The 14,920-nt window shown below is 38.0% G+C and overlaps 1 protein-coding gene across 1 annotated transcript in view; it reads right to left on the bottom strand.

Moving 5' to 3' along the window:
* LOC137265826 (SH3 domain-binding protein 2-like) overlaps nucleotides 1–14,920 on the bottom strand; it is a 35,805-nt gene extending 20,885 nt beyond the window's left edge. The window contains exons 1-3 of the mRNA XM_067801290.1: nucleotides 14,572–14,920; nucleotides 1,275–1,352; nucleotides 562–651 (exon numbers count right to left, since the gene is read on the bottom strand). Coding sequence (XP_067657391.1) covers nucleotides 562–651; nucleotides 1,275–1,314 — 130 coding nt within the window. The 5' untranslated portion in view covers nucleotides 1,315–1,352; nucleotides 14,572–14,920. The remainder of the gene's footprint in view (nucleotides 1–561; nucleotides 652–1,274; nucleotides 1,353–14,571) is intronic.

Here is a 14,920-nt window from a genome sequence, read left to right as displayed (position 1 = left end):
CAAACCAGTTTGTTCAACAGTGTCTCTGTTCACCCAGCAGAAAGTGGGTACCTGGTGGGACAAGTCATGTGACTATTAATCCTTGGTTATTGGGAGTAATATGTGTTAGGGCTTTAAGCATGCATAAGTTTGTGGAAAAGGCATGTTATAGATCTATAGAATTATTTATTCTTACCTCCAGAAGTGACAGATTCCCCCAGGTTCTGAATCTCCAGTAGCTTACATTTCAGTTCGAAAACAGTTACCTTTTATCTGCACATGGACGCTTTCACACATTTCTTTGGAAAATTTAAGGATAAAAATTTTTTATTCTGCCCAAAACCTGCTGAATGAAGGACGCTTCCTAACATCACAATGACAGAGGTCTCCAACACCAAAGGATCATGTTGAGAGCTTGCTGAACAATGTTAAAGACAGAGGAGAGAGAATTCATACATGGGCCACAGCTATCAGATGCATGTTGCCTCACCAGTCACCTGAAACCTGTATTTTCGAGAACTTAACAGATTAGGATTTTTCAAACAACTAGCAGACCAACAGGATGTTGGTGACGCTACTCACATCGAAAAAGTTGCACTTTATTCCTGAAGCTCTGTTTACGGAGCCAAGAGCTGTGTCTGCAGTCTGGCAGCTTCAGTAAGGTCTGGCAGGCTGCAATGTAAACACTTACAATTAGACCACAGTGAATAAAACCCTTGAAAAACTCATGGCAATATCTAGTCTATCTCACATTCCCTTAACAACATTATTTTTCCCACTGCCACACCCTCCCTGCAATGTTGAAGTCCCAAATGAAGCAAGTCTACATTTCCAAAGGTTCCCGAATGTCCCATCTCACTGGGGCCTCTTTTCAATTTATATGGATTTGTTTGTCACTATCAAATTTACATACATTCAGAGATCAAGCATTCCTCTAGGCAATATGCTGTCCTACACTGAATGTACCAGACGACTTGCTGATGACATGGGTGGACAGGCTTGTGACAGTTGATGGCATCGTGCCCTACAATGGTGTGGATTGTTGGTTACATCATACATCACTAGATAATGTGGTCTAAACTCATGTATGTCCAGGTTGTAAACATACAGCAGAGACATCTCTGACTGCCTCCCCTCTGCCATCCCGTCCCCTCTGTCATCTCCCTTCTGACTGCCCTCCCCTCCAATGTCCCCTCCCTTCTAACGTCCCCTCCCTCCAACTCCCAACATTCCTGACACTCATCAGGCAAGTGTAACATCGCAAGAATCTTCAACACAGTCAATAACACACATACATATCTGTTCCTTTGGCTTAGGGATCCCCATGTTAGCCATCTTGTTGAATGCTGGATGAACACATGTCGATCATTTCCCTGAAACAAACACACCTTGTTCAGTCACTTCCTGCGTCCTTCCTGGTGTGAATACTATAGAAACCATTGTGTTTCATGAGCATAAATATTACGTAATTCATCCATCAACTAGATCTTGATAATTTGGGTTCAGCAAATTATCGGAAATCTTGTAAATAATGACACAGGCACTAATTCAACTATCGCTGAGAGATATCAAAGTTTGCAACACTATAAATCTATGCCTATCATATTTCTGTTGTCAGACACCTCGGTATCTGGGTTTTACAGCGGGTATGCTAGCGACAGGTGTCTATCCACTTAGCAATAGATATACTGGCAACAAAAGGTCTTACCATATTCCAGTTTTGCAGTTTCACAAAGGGCACATATGCAGATCATGGCTGTCATGTTTACCTACCACAGGTAAATTCAATGTGAACAAGCATTGCCATTAAGGCCACATAATCCCTGCTGCAAATTATCAAATAAAACTTAAAAAGTAATGAACATTGAAGATAAATGTCTACAAAAACATGACCGGTCAACCTCTCTAGATATCTTGCTCTTCAGTTGTTCAAACTCACAGATATTTTCAAAACTGACTTCTCCTTGAAATGAATGTCATAATGTTACGAAATATGTAAAAATGGTACTAAAGAAAGTTTCTTGAAAAACATTCAAAGAAAGTCTTGCAAGTCTATGAAGAAAATCCTGTGAATTCAGGTTAACATGCTGAAAGAAATTTCATAAGTGATGCAGTGACCTTGAAAATTAAGTGAAGGTCACCAAAATCTACTGAGCCTTGCACTTTCCCTAGATAAAGCCTGGTGTCAAATTAAAAAAAAAAAAAGGTTTTGAGATATTTTTGCTGACTATCTTCACATGCAATGTAACATGCTGATATTTTCTAAGTGTCGCCTTGAAAATTAAGTGAAGGTCACCAAAATCAACTACACCCTGTGCCTTCCCTAGATAAAGCTTGATGTTGAACATGAAGAAAATCCATGGAACAGTTTTTAAGATAGCTTAACATGCAGGTTAACATGCTGAAATCGTCAAAGTGACACCATGACCTTGAAAATTATGTGAAGGTCACCAAATTTGACTGAGCACTGCACCTTCCCTAGATACTGCTTGATATTTAATATTGTTACGAGTGTGTATTTTCTCTCTATTTTTGTTAATAATTCAGTAATAATTATTATTGGGTCACAACATTTAGTGCTATAATAATAATAATTATGATGGGTCACATTTCGTTTTAATAGATGGTCAACACTTTTAGGATTCTGGTTTCCGGAATTTATCTGCTCCTAGTTTTCTATGTGTTTACTTCCAGGAGGCTTATTCGAGGGCATTCTACAGTGTTGACGATATTCCTAAGTGCCCGAACTTTCGGGAAATGACTTAGCATATATAAAAAGGCTGTTGCTGTGTTGCGGGTAACACTCATTCATATTTACTGGAGTTACATCGCCAACAATCATCAACGCCTGACCTACAACAACCACTGTCAGACCGATCACTGTGTTTGTATTCTGTCATTCTCTCTCGCACATAGACTTTGGTGAGTTTGCTATATTGTATTTTGTGACCCATTGACTTAGATTTTGTCTCTGTTGAATTGTACTTGAAATCAGTAATGTGAAATTGACTTGTGACCTTGTATACCTTGCTCTCGTTACAAAATAATACAATTTGAACGCTTATGACTTGTCTTTGTTCTGTTTTGCTGGTTCACAAGGGGATTTCTTATATCGTTTGTCATGGTAAATTCTTAACCATAACAATATGAAGAAAATCTAGTGAACCATTTGGAGATATCTCATTGACAAGAATACAAAGTTAAAGTCCCGTTGTGACCTTGAAATGGAGGTCAAGGTCACCAAACCTGACTGGGACCTTTCTCATACTGTGATGAACCTAGCTATCAAACATGAAAAGAATCTAGTCAACGGTTCTTAAAATATTCCATTTCGAACATGCCGAGGGACAGTGGCTAATACTATATCCCCGCTTTGTGAGAGAGTGAGTGAGTGAGTTTAGTTTCAAGCCTCTTTTAGCAACATTCCAGCAATATCATGGTGGGAAACACCAGAAACGGTTTGCTATGTCATCACTGTCCAATTCAACATATACTGCATTTCCAAGGCTCAAATATACACTAAAAAGTAATGCCAAAAATGCTTGGAAAATGCATTTTGGCAATTATTTGATAATGGTTGATATTTCAGATTCAAAGCTCAGACATAATCATTCACACCACCTCAACCAAATATTTCAAATGAGTAATCCAGATGTACCATTCACTAATCATAACAATTGCTCATAAAATAAAACTTAGACAAAATTCCATGGTAGAAATACTTCTAAGAGACAAACTATACTGTGACCCACCAGGCAGGCAGATAGGGTGGACGCACAGGTAGTGCATGACAGACTGCGTCTCAAAATATAAAGTGTCAGTAAAATTGCTTCCCAGACGACTCTAGCTGAATTACAACGGGTGCAACTTGGTTGTCATTAACACCGTCCCGCAGATGGTATTTGTCCTCAATTCAGCCTTTTGCCACACTTTTGGGGTAATTCTCCCAGAAGAAGCACACACAAGCTGTTTAAAGTCTGAAAGCTTGAATGTGGTATTATTACGAGCAAAAATATTCTTAACCCAGATCAGCTCAATGGGTTTGAGCTCACAGTGCCGTACATAGAACTATGTGGCCTTGTTTTAAAGCTGGTTTGTCAGTTATGTACATGATTGGCTTTTTGTACTGCTGGAGTGTTCCATGAGCTGGGGCTTGTTTCTGATTACCTATAAGGCACATTACAGGAAGTGAGAAAATCCTGACTCCACCTTAGGCACATTACAGGAAGTGAGAAAATCCTGACTCCACCTTGCGATTGCTCATGCTGGGTGTGATGGTAACTGGGACACCCGTTTATGATAACTGGGGTTATCCAAAATGATAATGCTTTGTTCGTCCAGCTGTGGTAAAAGCTGATGCTCGAACAAATTCAAAAGTATCGGTCCATTCGTTTCTTTAAATGACATGGGTCAGCACCGCAAAACGTTTGAGCTTGTCTGCTTCTATCGGCACGTGTCTGCGTCTTTTTTTCATATTACATACATGTTTGCCTCTACACTGCCAATGGGAGATTCTAAAAACTACCTTCCTTATTTTACTGAAACAAGTTACATATTGTTTACATCAAAACAAACAATCCCTCATGAATGACCTATGATCAGTGATTACAAATAATCACAGAGGCAACATCTGAATGCCTGAAGGGAATGTAGTGTGTCAAGACTGAACTTTAAGGAAGTACACATGCTTTAAGGTATTGTACACCCATCATGTATTGAATCATCCTCTTGAATTCCTCCAACTTCCCTGACAACTTGTTATTAGAACCACGGGTCCTCTTGAAACTAACTCTATGGTAAACAGACTCTGTGTAGGACACAGGCATTAGCGTCAGCGGGTTTGTTCTTTGGATATTTAAAGTACTTCATTTATGCCACAAACCCCACATTGTTACAGATTATGTTACAATGTGCCACAAAACTCACATTCAAACAGACTGACTTTCACTATGTCACAAAGCTCACATTCAAACAGATTGACTTTCACTATGTCACAAAGCTTATGTTCAAACAGATTGACTTTCACTATGTCACAAAACTCACGTTCAAACAGATTGACTTTCACCATGTCACAAAACTCACGTTCAAACAGATTGACTTTCTCCATGTCACAAAACTCACGTTCAAACAGATTGACTTTCACCATGTCACAAAACTCACATTCAAACAGATTGACTTTCACCCTGTCACAAAACTCACGTTCAAACAGATTGACTTTCACCTTATCAGCAAAAGTCATGTCCAAACAGACTGACTTTCACCATGTCACAAAACTCACGTTCAAACAGATTGACTTTCACCATGTCACAAAACTCACGTTCAAACAGATTGACTTTCACTATGTCACAAAACTCACGTTCAAACAGATTGACTTTCACCATGTCACAAAACTCACGTTCAAACAGATTGACTTTCACCATGTCACAAAACTCATGCTCAAACAGATTGACTTTCACCATGTCACAAAACTCACGTTCAAACAGATTGACTTTCACCATGTCACAAAACTCACGTTCAAACAGACTGACTTTCACCATGTCACAAAACAGACAGATGTATGATCATTTCCTTACATTCCACTTGTGTACATTAATATAATCAGTCATCGGACTTAACTGTCTTGTCCAGACTCACTTAATCACAGACTGCTGAAGTACTGCAGCATGCTGCATTAAAGATGACAACATGTCCCTAGCCACAGTTTGCACTACTTGCACATATATATATGCTAATATTTGTATAGCCCCGGTATCTAATTCAGCTGTTAAAGGCGCTTTGTTTTACCCTCAGTCCTCAGATATCCATCTCACTGGCACATCATATTTGCAATCTCAACTCCTTGGGATCATACAGCTCTTGGAGTCCACTAGATGCAATGAGTTAATGTGGCTTTCCCATGCTTATGAGGTACCCATTCACATCTGGGTAGACTGGGACACCGTGACCGTACTTTGTCCAAGTTTACTGCAGATAGCTCTACCCACAACTAGGAGTGTGCATGAATTCATGTGGCCACCATCTGATCACATACCAACTTATTCATACACTTTGTGTTGTCATGGACAAAAAGTTAACGACATATACATGGAAAATGGATAATGCTTTAGCTTCTCGTAACCGACATGGTTAAATATTTCTTTTTAGTTTGTGTTTCTTTACACCTGACACTGAGCAACCACATGTATCACTAGAAGAAGTCAGATCAGACAATTCAATTATGCAGACAATGGCAAGACCAAGTCATTGAATTTATCATTGTGTTTACTACGGTAAATATGTTACTGAAACTCTGTTGATGCAGTGTTAGGCTCAATTCTGTCACTTCCAGATATACAGAACATGATATGCTTAATCTTGAAGAGTGAATGTGAGCTGTCTCACAACAATCGTGTCCTACTTCGGAGATCAGGTTGATAATATTCATACAGACTACTTCCTGATCCTATGGCCATAACTCTAGACCTGTCAATCTAGGACATCAGCTGCACAATCAAACTGGCTTATCGTAACATGTAGTCTTTCTGATTTCAAATTCAGCATCAAGGTGAATGGTTCTTTGTTTTAACTCATCTTACAAGACTAAGATTTAAAGGTCGTAAGATTAATTAGACACAGATGCCCTTAATGCTGAAGTCCACACCATGTTTATCCATGAACAAGGGAGGAAAGTAAAGCCAGTGAGTGAGTGAGTGAGTGAGTGAGTGAGTGAGTGAGTGAGTGAGTGTCAGGAAGCAGTATTAAGACATGATGACAAACACTCAATTCCACTGCACATTTACACAATGCCACAGTGAAAAATGTTCAAGTTGCACTGTGGTATCTCATAAACATAAGTGACCATGGTGACAGTGTCATGCCATATATCAGATGATTATTTCTTCAGTTCTCACTCACAGAGCAATGTGACACAATGTCATGTTGTCTCCGTCTAGTACCTGTGAAAGGAACATCTATTCCAGTACATCATCATGAATTTTCGTTAATTCCTTCTTTCACATGCTGTTTGAACAGGAAACATTTCATCAGCTCACTGGGTAACGCTGCTGGAGATACCATATGATGTGTACAAGGCACACTGATGCTGCACTTCCTGTGTTTGTGGTAAATACGAATAAGCTGACTGATTTATTGGCTAAATCGCAAAGTTACCGCAGTAAATTACAAATGGTTAAAAAGTTCAATGTGAACCGAGTGATTATGGTTTTATGATGCTTTTAGCAATATTCCAGCAATATCACAGTGGAGTACACCAAAAATAGGCTTCACACACTGTACCCATATGGCAATCAAAGAAGCAATACACTTGCATGAATGTTTTTGATTTTGCAGACAACACAAGCAAAAAAAAAAACAGATTTAGATTTATCTCCCTACCATTAATTTGCATTTGCAAAACATCAGTAATTTTCATGTATCATACATGATTCCGTGTTATTCAAGATAAAAAAGTACTGATTTCTAAGAAAGTGATTTCTAATTAAATTATATCTCAACTATTCATTGTATATTCATGATACATATCTCATCTCAGATTATGTACTTTCTCTAGTACTTTCAAGCATGGGCAGGGAACAATCTGAAACAAAGAATTCAACCTCTTCTAACACTTCACGCAAACAAACCCACTGTCATTGACTACTTGACACCCAAATGATGTCATTCTCTTATCCTGGAGTCAGACCGAAACAATTTCTTTATAACAGGGTTGTTCCTGCGAGAATCCATTGTGTGAGACTGGATATGTAGTATGTATACTAGGACTGCATGATATTACCGGTATACCAGTAACACGCAATACACTTTATCAACTGATACATATTGCAATATTTTTTCTGAGAACCAGCATAATGGTTAAAGAATATGCATACATGAAGTTTCTGTAATTGTCTTCATGGTTTAAAGTAAAATCTACACAGACTTTTTAAGTCACAACAAATGTCTTACTTTGTTAATCAATGACAAAATGGCATACTACAATACTGTACATTGTATACAAAGGAAAATAGAATCCTTGACTAAGTAACCTAATTTTGAAATTGCTGTTATTAGAACCAAAACATGTATGTTCAGGGATTTCTAATGTAGAAAATAGGATGGACATACATCATGCATTAGTGCCACTCACTGTCAAACACTTAAGTTTCCAGTATACAGCAATATGGGTATTCGAATCGAAATAAATTGCAACACAATTTATTTGCCTATACACATACACAGTGAGTTCTGCCATATCACTTGTCAAAAGGCAAAAGCTGAAGATAAGAGATAGGAAGTACTGCTTCACCCCAATCTACATCAGGCACTAGAATCCAAAGGCCTTCTGAATTGCCTTCCTTTATGGTGAGATGTTTAGAGCTGCCCGCCACATGCGTATATTCTGGTTAAAGGCAGAACCGCTCTGAAAGTTCTCCTATCCCACCAAATGACCCTAACATATCCGTTCTAAGCTTTGTTATCAACAGTCTGTTAACATGGGAGGAGGTATAAAAGTCAATCACAAATTTCACCAAAGCTGACTCAAACAAATGTGAGTGACTGTCATATGTAAAAGGATCATAGATGAAGAAAATTGGTCAAGAGGTCATCCAGAGTGATTGGCTGGAGAAGGTTGCAAGCTTTCCACACACTCTGACACAAGACTGAATAGGGTTACACTACGGTGAGGAGCTAGAAGAGACTGAAATCAAAACTAATCATGCCTGAAATTTCACTTTATTTTTCTGTGAAATGTTGATAAAGATAAGAAATTCTACATTTTAACACCACTTTCTAAGCAAAACACAGCATTTTATTGTTTTAAAATGTGAGTAGGAAAATAAGTTACACATGGAATAAATATAATGCACAACTTAAAGAAATAAAAGCCATATAAACATGTTCTCATCATCCAAAGTAGTGGTGTTCCAATTATTTGAAATAATCATAGACCAAGCAAAGGATCACATTTTCTCATTATTGAGAGAAACAATTGGAAATACTGTTTTATTGTTTGCCATACTTGACAATGGAACATATCAAAGTTGTCAGGGCCTGAAAATGTGTATAATTCTTGGATACTTCACTTTACTTACGGAAAAGTCATATCTGAATATTTCTTGAACACTCTGAGAGGTTTATGTTTATGATATATCAGTCATCACCTTAAAGGAGACACCTGCATCACTGTACACTAGATGTGAAGTTTTATCTCGAAAAGGTTCGTACCCTAATGATTCCGAATGCTATTTAGTGTACGTCCCTTCTGGGTGATGCACACGGCGCACGTTACAACCATGACAACGGTGAGTAACTAGTCACTGAAAATAGTGTTTTTGGCAATATTCAAGGATGTCATCTTGCGGAAATATTGGCTAATGGTAACCATGTCAACAGAACCCCCAAAGTGTATATACAGCTAGTCAAATAACTGTGTTATATACAGATTTTTGTTTGTGGAGAGATCTGTGTCGGTAACCTGAATATTTCAAAAGTCTCTCTGATCCCTAAATAGTAGCCGTTGTTTGATTAGTTCAATCTATTTAACCGTCTCGCGTTTGATTGGACGGTCACTGGTTGCTCAAAGGTTACCTGACGCGACCTTCTACTAGGTTTTCTTAGACTCAGTGATGGAGTGTAACGAAATACACTGAGACTAAGCTTACTTTGACTGACATCAACAGAGAACCACTGAATAGGACAATCTGAAAAATGACGTCAACCAATGTATTTCGCTGATTGCTTATTGGTAATGAACCAGTCAGCAACTGTGAGATTTCAACCAGTTCCCAACAGACTCAGTGGTGGAGTGTAACGAAATACACTGAAACTAAGTTTACTTAGACTGTGTTGTGTCGGTAACCTGAATATTTTGAAAGTCCCACCGATCCCTAAATAGTAGCCATTGTTTGATTGGTTAAATCTACTTAACCGTCTCGCATTTGATTGGACGGTTATAAGTAGCTCAAAGGTTACCTGACGCGACCTTCTACTAGGTTTTCTTAGACTCAGTGGTGGAGTGTAACGAAATACACTAAGACTAAGTTTACTTAGACTGACATCAACAGAGAACCACTGAATAGGACAATCTGAAAAATGACGTCAACCGATGTATTTCACTGATTGCTTGTTGGTAATGAACCAGTCAACAACTGTGAGATTTCAACCAGTTCCCAACACTAGTCCTAAGCAGTATTCAGCCATTTTCTCAGTTAAACTGCATTTGAAGCTATTTTTAGAAAGTACTTCTGGATTATACAAAAACAAAATGAACGCTGTCAGTTATAAAATCCAGCTAGTCCACCTCTATTTAATCAGATCATTTCTGAAACAAACTCAAAACCACCTTTTCCTAAGCAAGATAGAATTAAGAATCTGTTCCCTTCCCCGATAAATTCACAGCATTTCAAGATCGCACTGTGGATGTCTAACACCAGAGAGTGCAGACAACCACAGCACATGAATGGTATCAACCAATCAGTTCAGCAGAGAGAAGGATGTACTTGTATGGAAACTCATGACATACTTTGTCCTTCAAAATATTTGAGACTACTGTTGAAATACAACCCGTGTGTCCTATGTGGTATTGTCTCCCTTTGAACACTGGAACTTCAACTCACATTTAGTGGTATGTTACACAGTATACAGATATCCCACATTAATCAACAATCCAGCCCTCCTCTGCCATTTTCTAATCTCATTGTTATAATTGTTAAATGTGACCCATCATAATTATTATTCAAAACACTAAATGTTGTGACCCAATAATAATTATTACTGAATTAATAACAAAATATACAGAAAATATACACTCATAACACTCTACCCCTTGAGGAAAAGATAGTTTCGCAGGAACCTTATAATTAACCCCAGATTGGTTTCAAATGCAATGGTTCACAATACATTGTGATGATTGGCATGTTACAGTATGGTTCAAAATTATTGAGAATAGCTAAAGCATTTCATATTATTATACGAGAACAAATCAGATAAAATTGAATGTATTGTGAAAGTGAACTGACCTTTTCATGTTGTGTAGGTAACAATTTAATATTTTATTAAGTCTCCTTGAGCTTCACGGCACAGTCTAAGACGGGTAGGCATACTTCCTATCAGAGAGGTTAGTGTCTCGTGAGTTATGCTGTCCCAGTATCGGACCACTTCTCTCTTCATGTCTTCAATTTTTGTCAACCCCTTTTGATTCACACATTCCTTCATCAACCCCCAAATGTTCTCAATGGGATTTAAGTCAGGACTATATGCAGGAAATGGTAATGCAGTCACATTTTTCTCCTGAAACCACTGCTTGGCATGTTTTGCGGTGTGTTTAGGATCATTATCTTGCTGCAAAATCCAGTCATTTCCATAAAACACATGTGCACTTGGAAGGAGAAAATGATCTAATATGTTAGTGTAGCGTTGACTTGTCAGATTTCCCTCAAACACAAACACCGGGGTCGTTCCTAATAAGGATATCCTCCCCATACATGAAACTTTGGGCTGTATTTAGGTCGTCGATACAACGGTGCTGACGCAGATTTTGTCCATATTTTCACATTACTGGGATATACCCATATTGAGCTTTCATCAGTAAAAATCACATTTTCCCAGTCAAAGTTTTCATGTGCCAAACACCACTCAACATGCCTGTCTTTATGTTCTTGTCTCATGAGAGGAGAAGGAATTCCAGTCTTTTTCTCCCATCCAAGATCAATCAAATTTCTTCTAACTGTAGATTTTGATACAACTGTTGATCCCCTTTCTATCATTTCATACCTGATGTTGGAGATGCTTGCCCTTTGCTTTTTAGACGCTAAAATTCCCAGCCGGACGCGATCTGAGAAGTCCAATTTTCTGGGTCTCCCTGCTCCTTTCTGGTGCCCAAAATCCTTTCCCTCTTTAAAATTCTTCCTAATCCTATACACAGTAGAAAGAGGAGTTCCTGTTCTCTCTGCCAATGTATTTACATCATCAATTCCTTGATTACACAACTCAAAAATCAACCTTCTTTTATCTTCAGCAGACATTGTTGACAGTGCTGAGGAAAATGACGTCTGCTACAAATTCAGGGGAGGTAACTCTAATTGTACTATACTCAGTAGACCAAGATGAGTTACCTCCCTTATACCATTACTTAGTTTTAAGTATCAGTGAATCAGTTGAGGTGTTAGGATAGCTCAAAGTAAGAAGAAAAATTCTCAATAATTATGAACCAGACTATACCTTAAATACTATTTTCCATACAAATTTCACATGTAATAGGTGTCCATGACTCATTGAAATCCAAGCGATGTATGATGTATCAGATATGTGTACAGCAAAAAGTGGAAAAATGAAAAGAGAAAGAAATTCCATCTGAAACTCTTCTGATACGTCTCACCTGTTTGAAAAACCAAAACCACAACAGTTATAAATAAAAGTACAAACTAAACGCAACAGGTGAATGATATCCAACCATGGTTTAGTAGGCGTTGCCTCCTTCTGGTGGGTCACTTGAAATCTACTAGTGTAGTGCTAGTTACCTGACATGAAAGTGAAACTCTTCTTATCCGAATACCACTGCTAATGTTCAGTAGTGATATATTAAATACTTTGACAACATATAAAGCTTGTATGGTACAGGATGTTTCCTCAAGTACTTGTTGTGGCCTGCTGTGACCTTTCAGCAACTACATAGCACTCAAGGTACTAGAAAAATACTTTGGACAAGTTCATAGCTCAGTGAAGCCATCCTGGCTGTTGAGACTCTCCGCCGTCGACATTCTAGGTATCTTGAACTTACGTAAGACTTACTTACATAAACTTACATACGAACAACCGAGAATGACCAAAGGGATGTTTCAGCCCACAATCTTGTCATTAAGTCCTTCCTGTTGGAACATATGGAGCTAAAAAATCAACCGTAATTCAAGAGATACATAAGAAGAAAATGGCTACCCACACACCGACAAGGTAGATAATATGGACTATTATTCTGGTTGGTCTGTATGCTCTTGAATACCAATGACACTTCATGCTTCATCATCATCGTCATCATCGTCATCATTTCCATACACCAACTACTGTTTCCTTCTGTACGTGACAAAACAGCTTTCTTTACATATCACTGTATGAAATGAACACAGATGCAAAAACAATCCAACCTAAGTCTGAACTTGCCCATAACAGTCATACACAGCATTGAGCAACATGTCTCTCAGAAGGAACAGCTACGTAGTTTCATGTAGCCATGATGATATCAAAGCATGTAGCCGATGTGTCAGAGACAGTGTCAGCTTTCCAACATAACTGTCACTTATCATGAACATATGTCTTCAGAAGCATGATAATAATCCTGGTACAACTAGACCATCAAATGTAGATAACAACAATTTCATAAACATTATTACCTCTTATATTTCATACTGACCTGAGGAAATGGTTTAAATTCATGGGAGTTCTAGTCATCTGCTAGTCTATAAACTACAGAGCAGAGTTGTGTCCCTTGGATAGACAAACCGCTATGACTGTAGGTTCTGATCTTTTTTCATTATGATTATCAGGGATAATGATAAGGGCAGTATCGGTGTATGTACAGATAAAAATTGCACAATACGGTTGGAAATAATTTGAAAACAGAACAGATATGCACCACAACAATGGTGTATGATCCTAGAGTTATTTACAGACACGTGTATCTGAAAAAGTATTGTTCTATAAACATTGTATTGACCTGTTTACACAAGAGTCGCAATGTTGGGGTGCATATATGAAACGAAAAACACAATATTACTGATACTCCATTAAATTCCATTCAGTATACTAGACATACTCGTAAGTATCTCCAGTATTCTATATTGTAAAAATAGGAAGAATGTACTCCTCATGCTGAAAAATTATCTGGAGCCCTGGATTCTGGTTTTAGATATGTCAGTGCCATACATCGCTCATCAGTGCCACTTTAGCGGCAAACGTCTGACATCTGCATCGTGTTACGTGGACATGTTGTAACCCACATGCTGTTCAAAGTGGCACTAACGCAACTTAATGATTAAAAATGAAGTATTTCCTTCACTCTCTGATGGATAACAAAAATTCTGAAACATACTTCAAAACGTCAGTTTGACAATACTGACTTATGTTTATGAGATTCACATTGAGAAACTAGGCTGAATAAATTGTTTATGTAATTTTTATGTATTCAACACATACAAACGTCAACATCGATGAAGTGAGGCCAAGATTTCATCACCTTAGCCAAAGAACACTAGTACTAGTCATGTGTATCTGTGGCCACTGTCATAATAATTTCTTTCTTGAATGATCGCTCAGTTGAGTTCAAGCACACGAACAGACTATCAAATCTATATCAGCTCTTGAAACATTCCAGTTAAGCAATAATACAGCACACTCTGAATTTCATGTTATTTCAGAATGTATAACTTAAATGTTTCCAGAACTGACCAATGCTCTCTTTTTCGTTTTGTTTTTTCAACAGACGTTTACATCTTCTCTTTCAGTAACTTAATCAGTCGTAAGGGAAGTATATTTTGTCAACTTGTAAAATCTTACTTCCCGGTTAAGAAATACAATACCAAAAATACATGTTCATGTGTTAAAATGTATTGTAATACATACCCACTGCCTGTTGATGAAACGCTAATGACACCTGACGAATGTCATGCCAACATTTCTTGTATACTTTTGACAGACCGGGCACCTGTCGTACTTGTATCTAGTCCAAAGATACTTTCGCTCAAGTGGACGAAGCGATGTGATATCTGAAAATTACCCAAGTGATTGTCTGTTGATAGTCAAAAGTAAAAACCCACTCATTTCAAGATGTAGTTCATTAATATGTGCCAATGTCACTCATATCCAGAAAGCTTCTCAACAAGATGCCGGTGTTCCGGTTAAAACCGTATCAGGGGTAACAGTATTGATAGAGACCTGATACGTCACGACCAATGAAAGCTAGCCTGAGAAA

Source organism: Haliotis asinina, chromosome 15, assembly GCF_037392515.1.
Source record: "Haliotis asinina isolate JCU_RB_2024 chromosome 15, JCU_Hal_asi_v2, whole genome shotgun sequence".
NCBI lineage: Eukaryota > Metazoa > Mollusca > Gastropoda > Lepetellida > Haliotidae > Haliotis > Haliotis asinina.
Note: the sequence above shows the minus strand (reverse complement) of the source record. Positions and strands in the feature narration are given on the sequence as shown.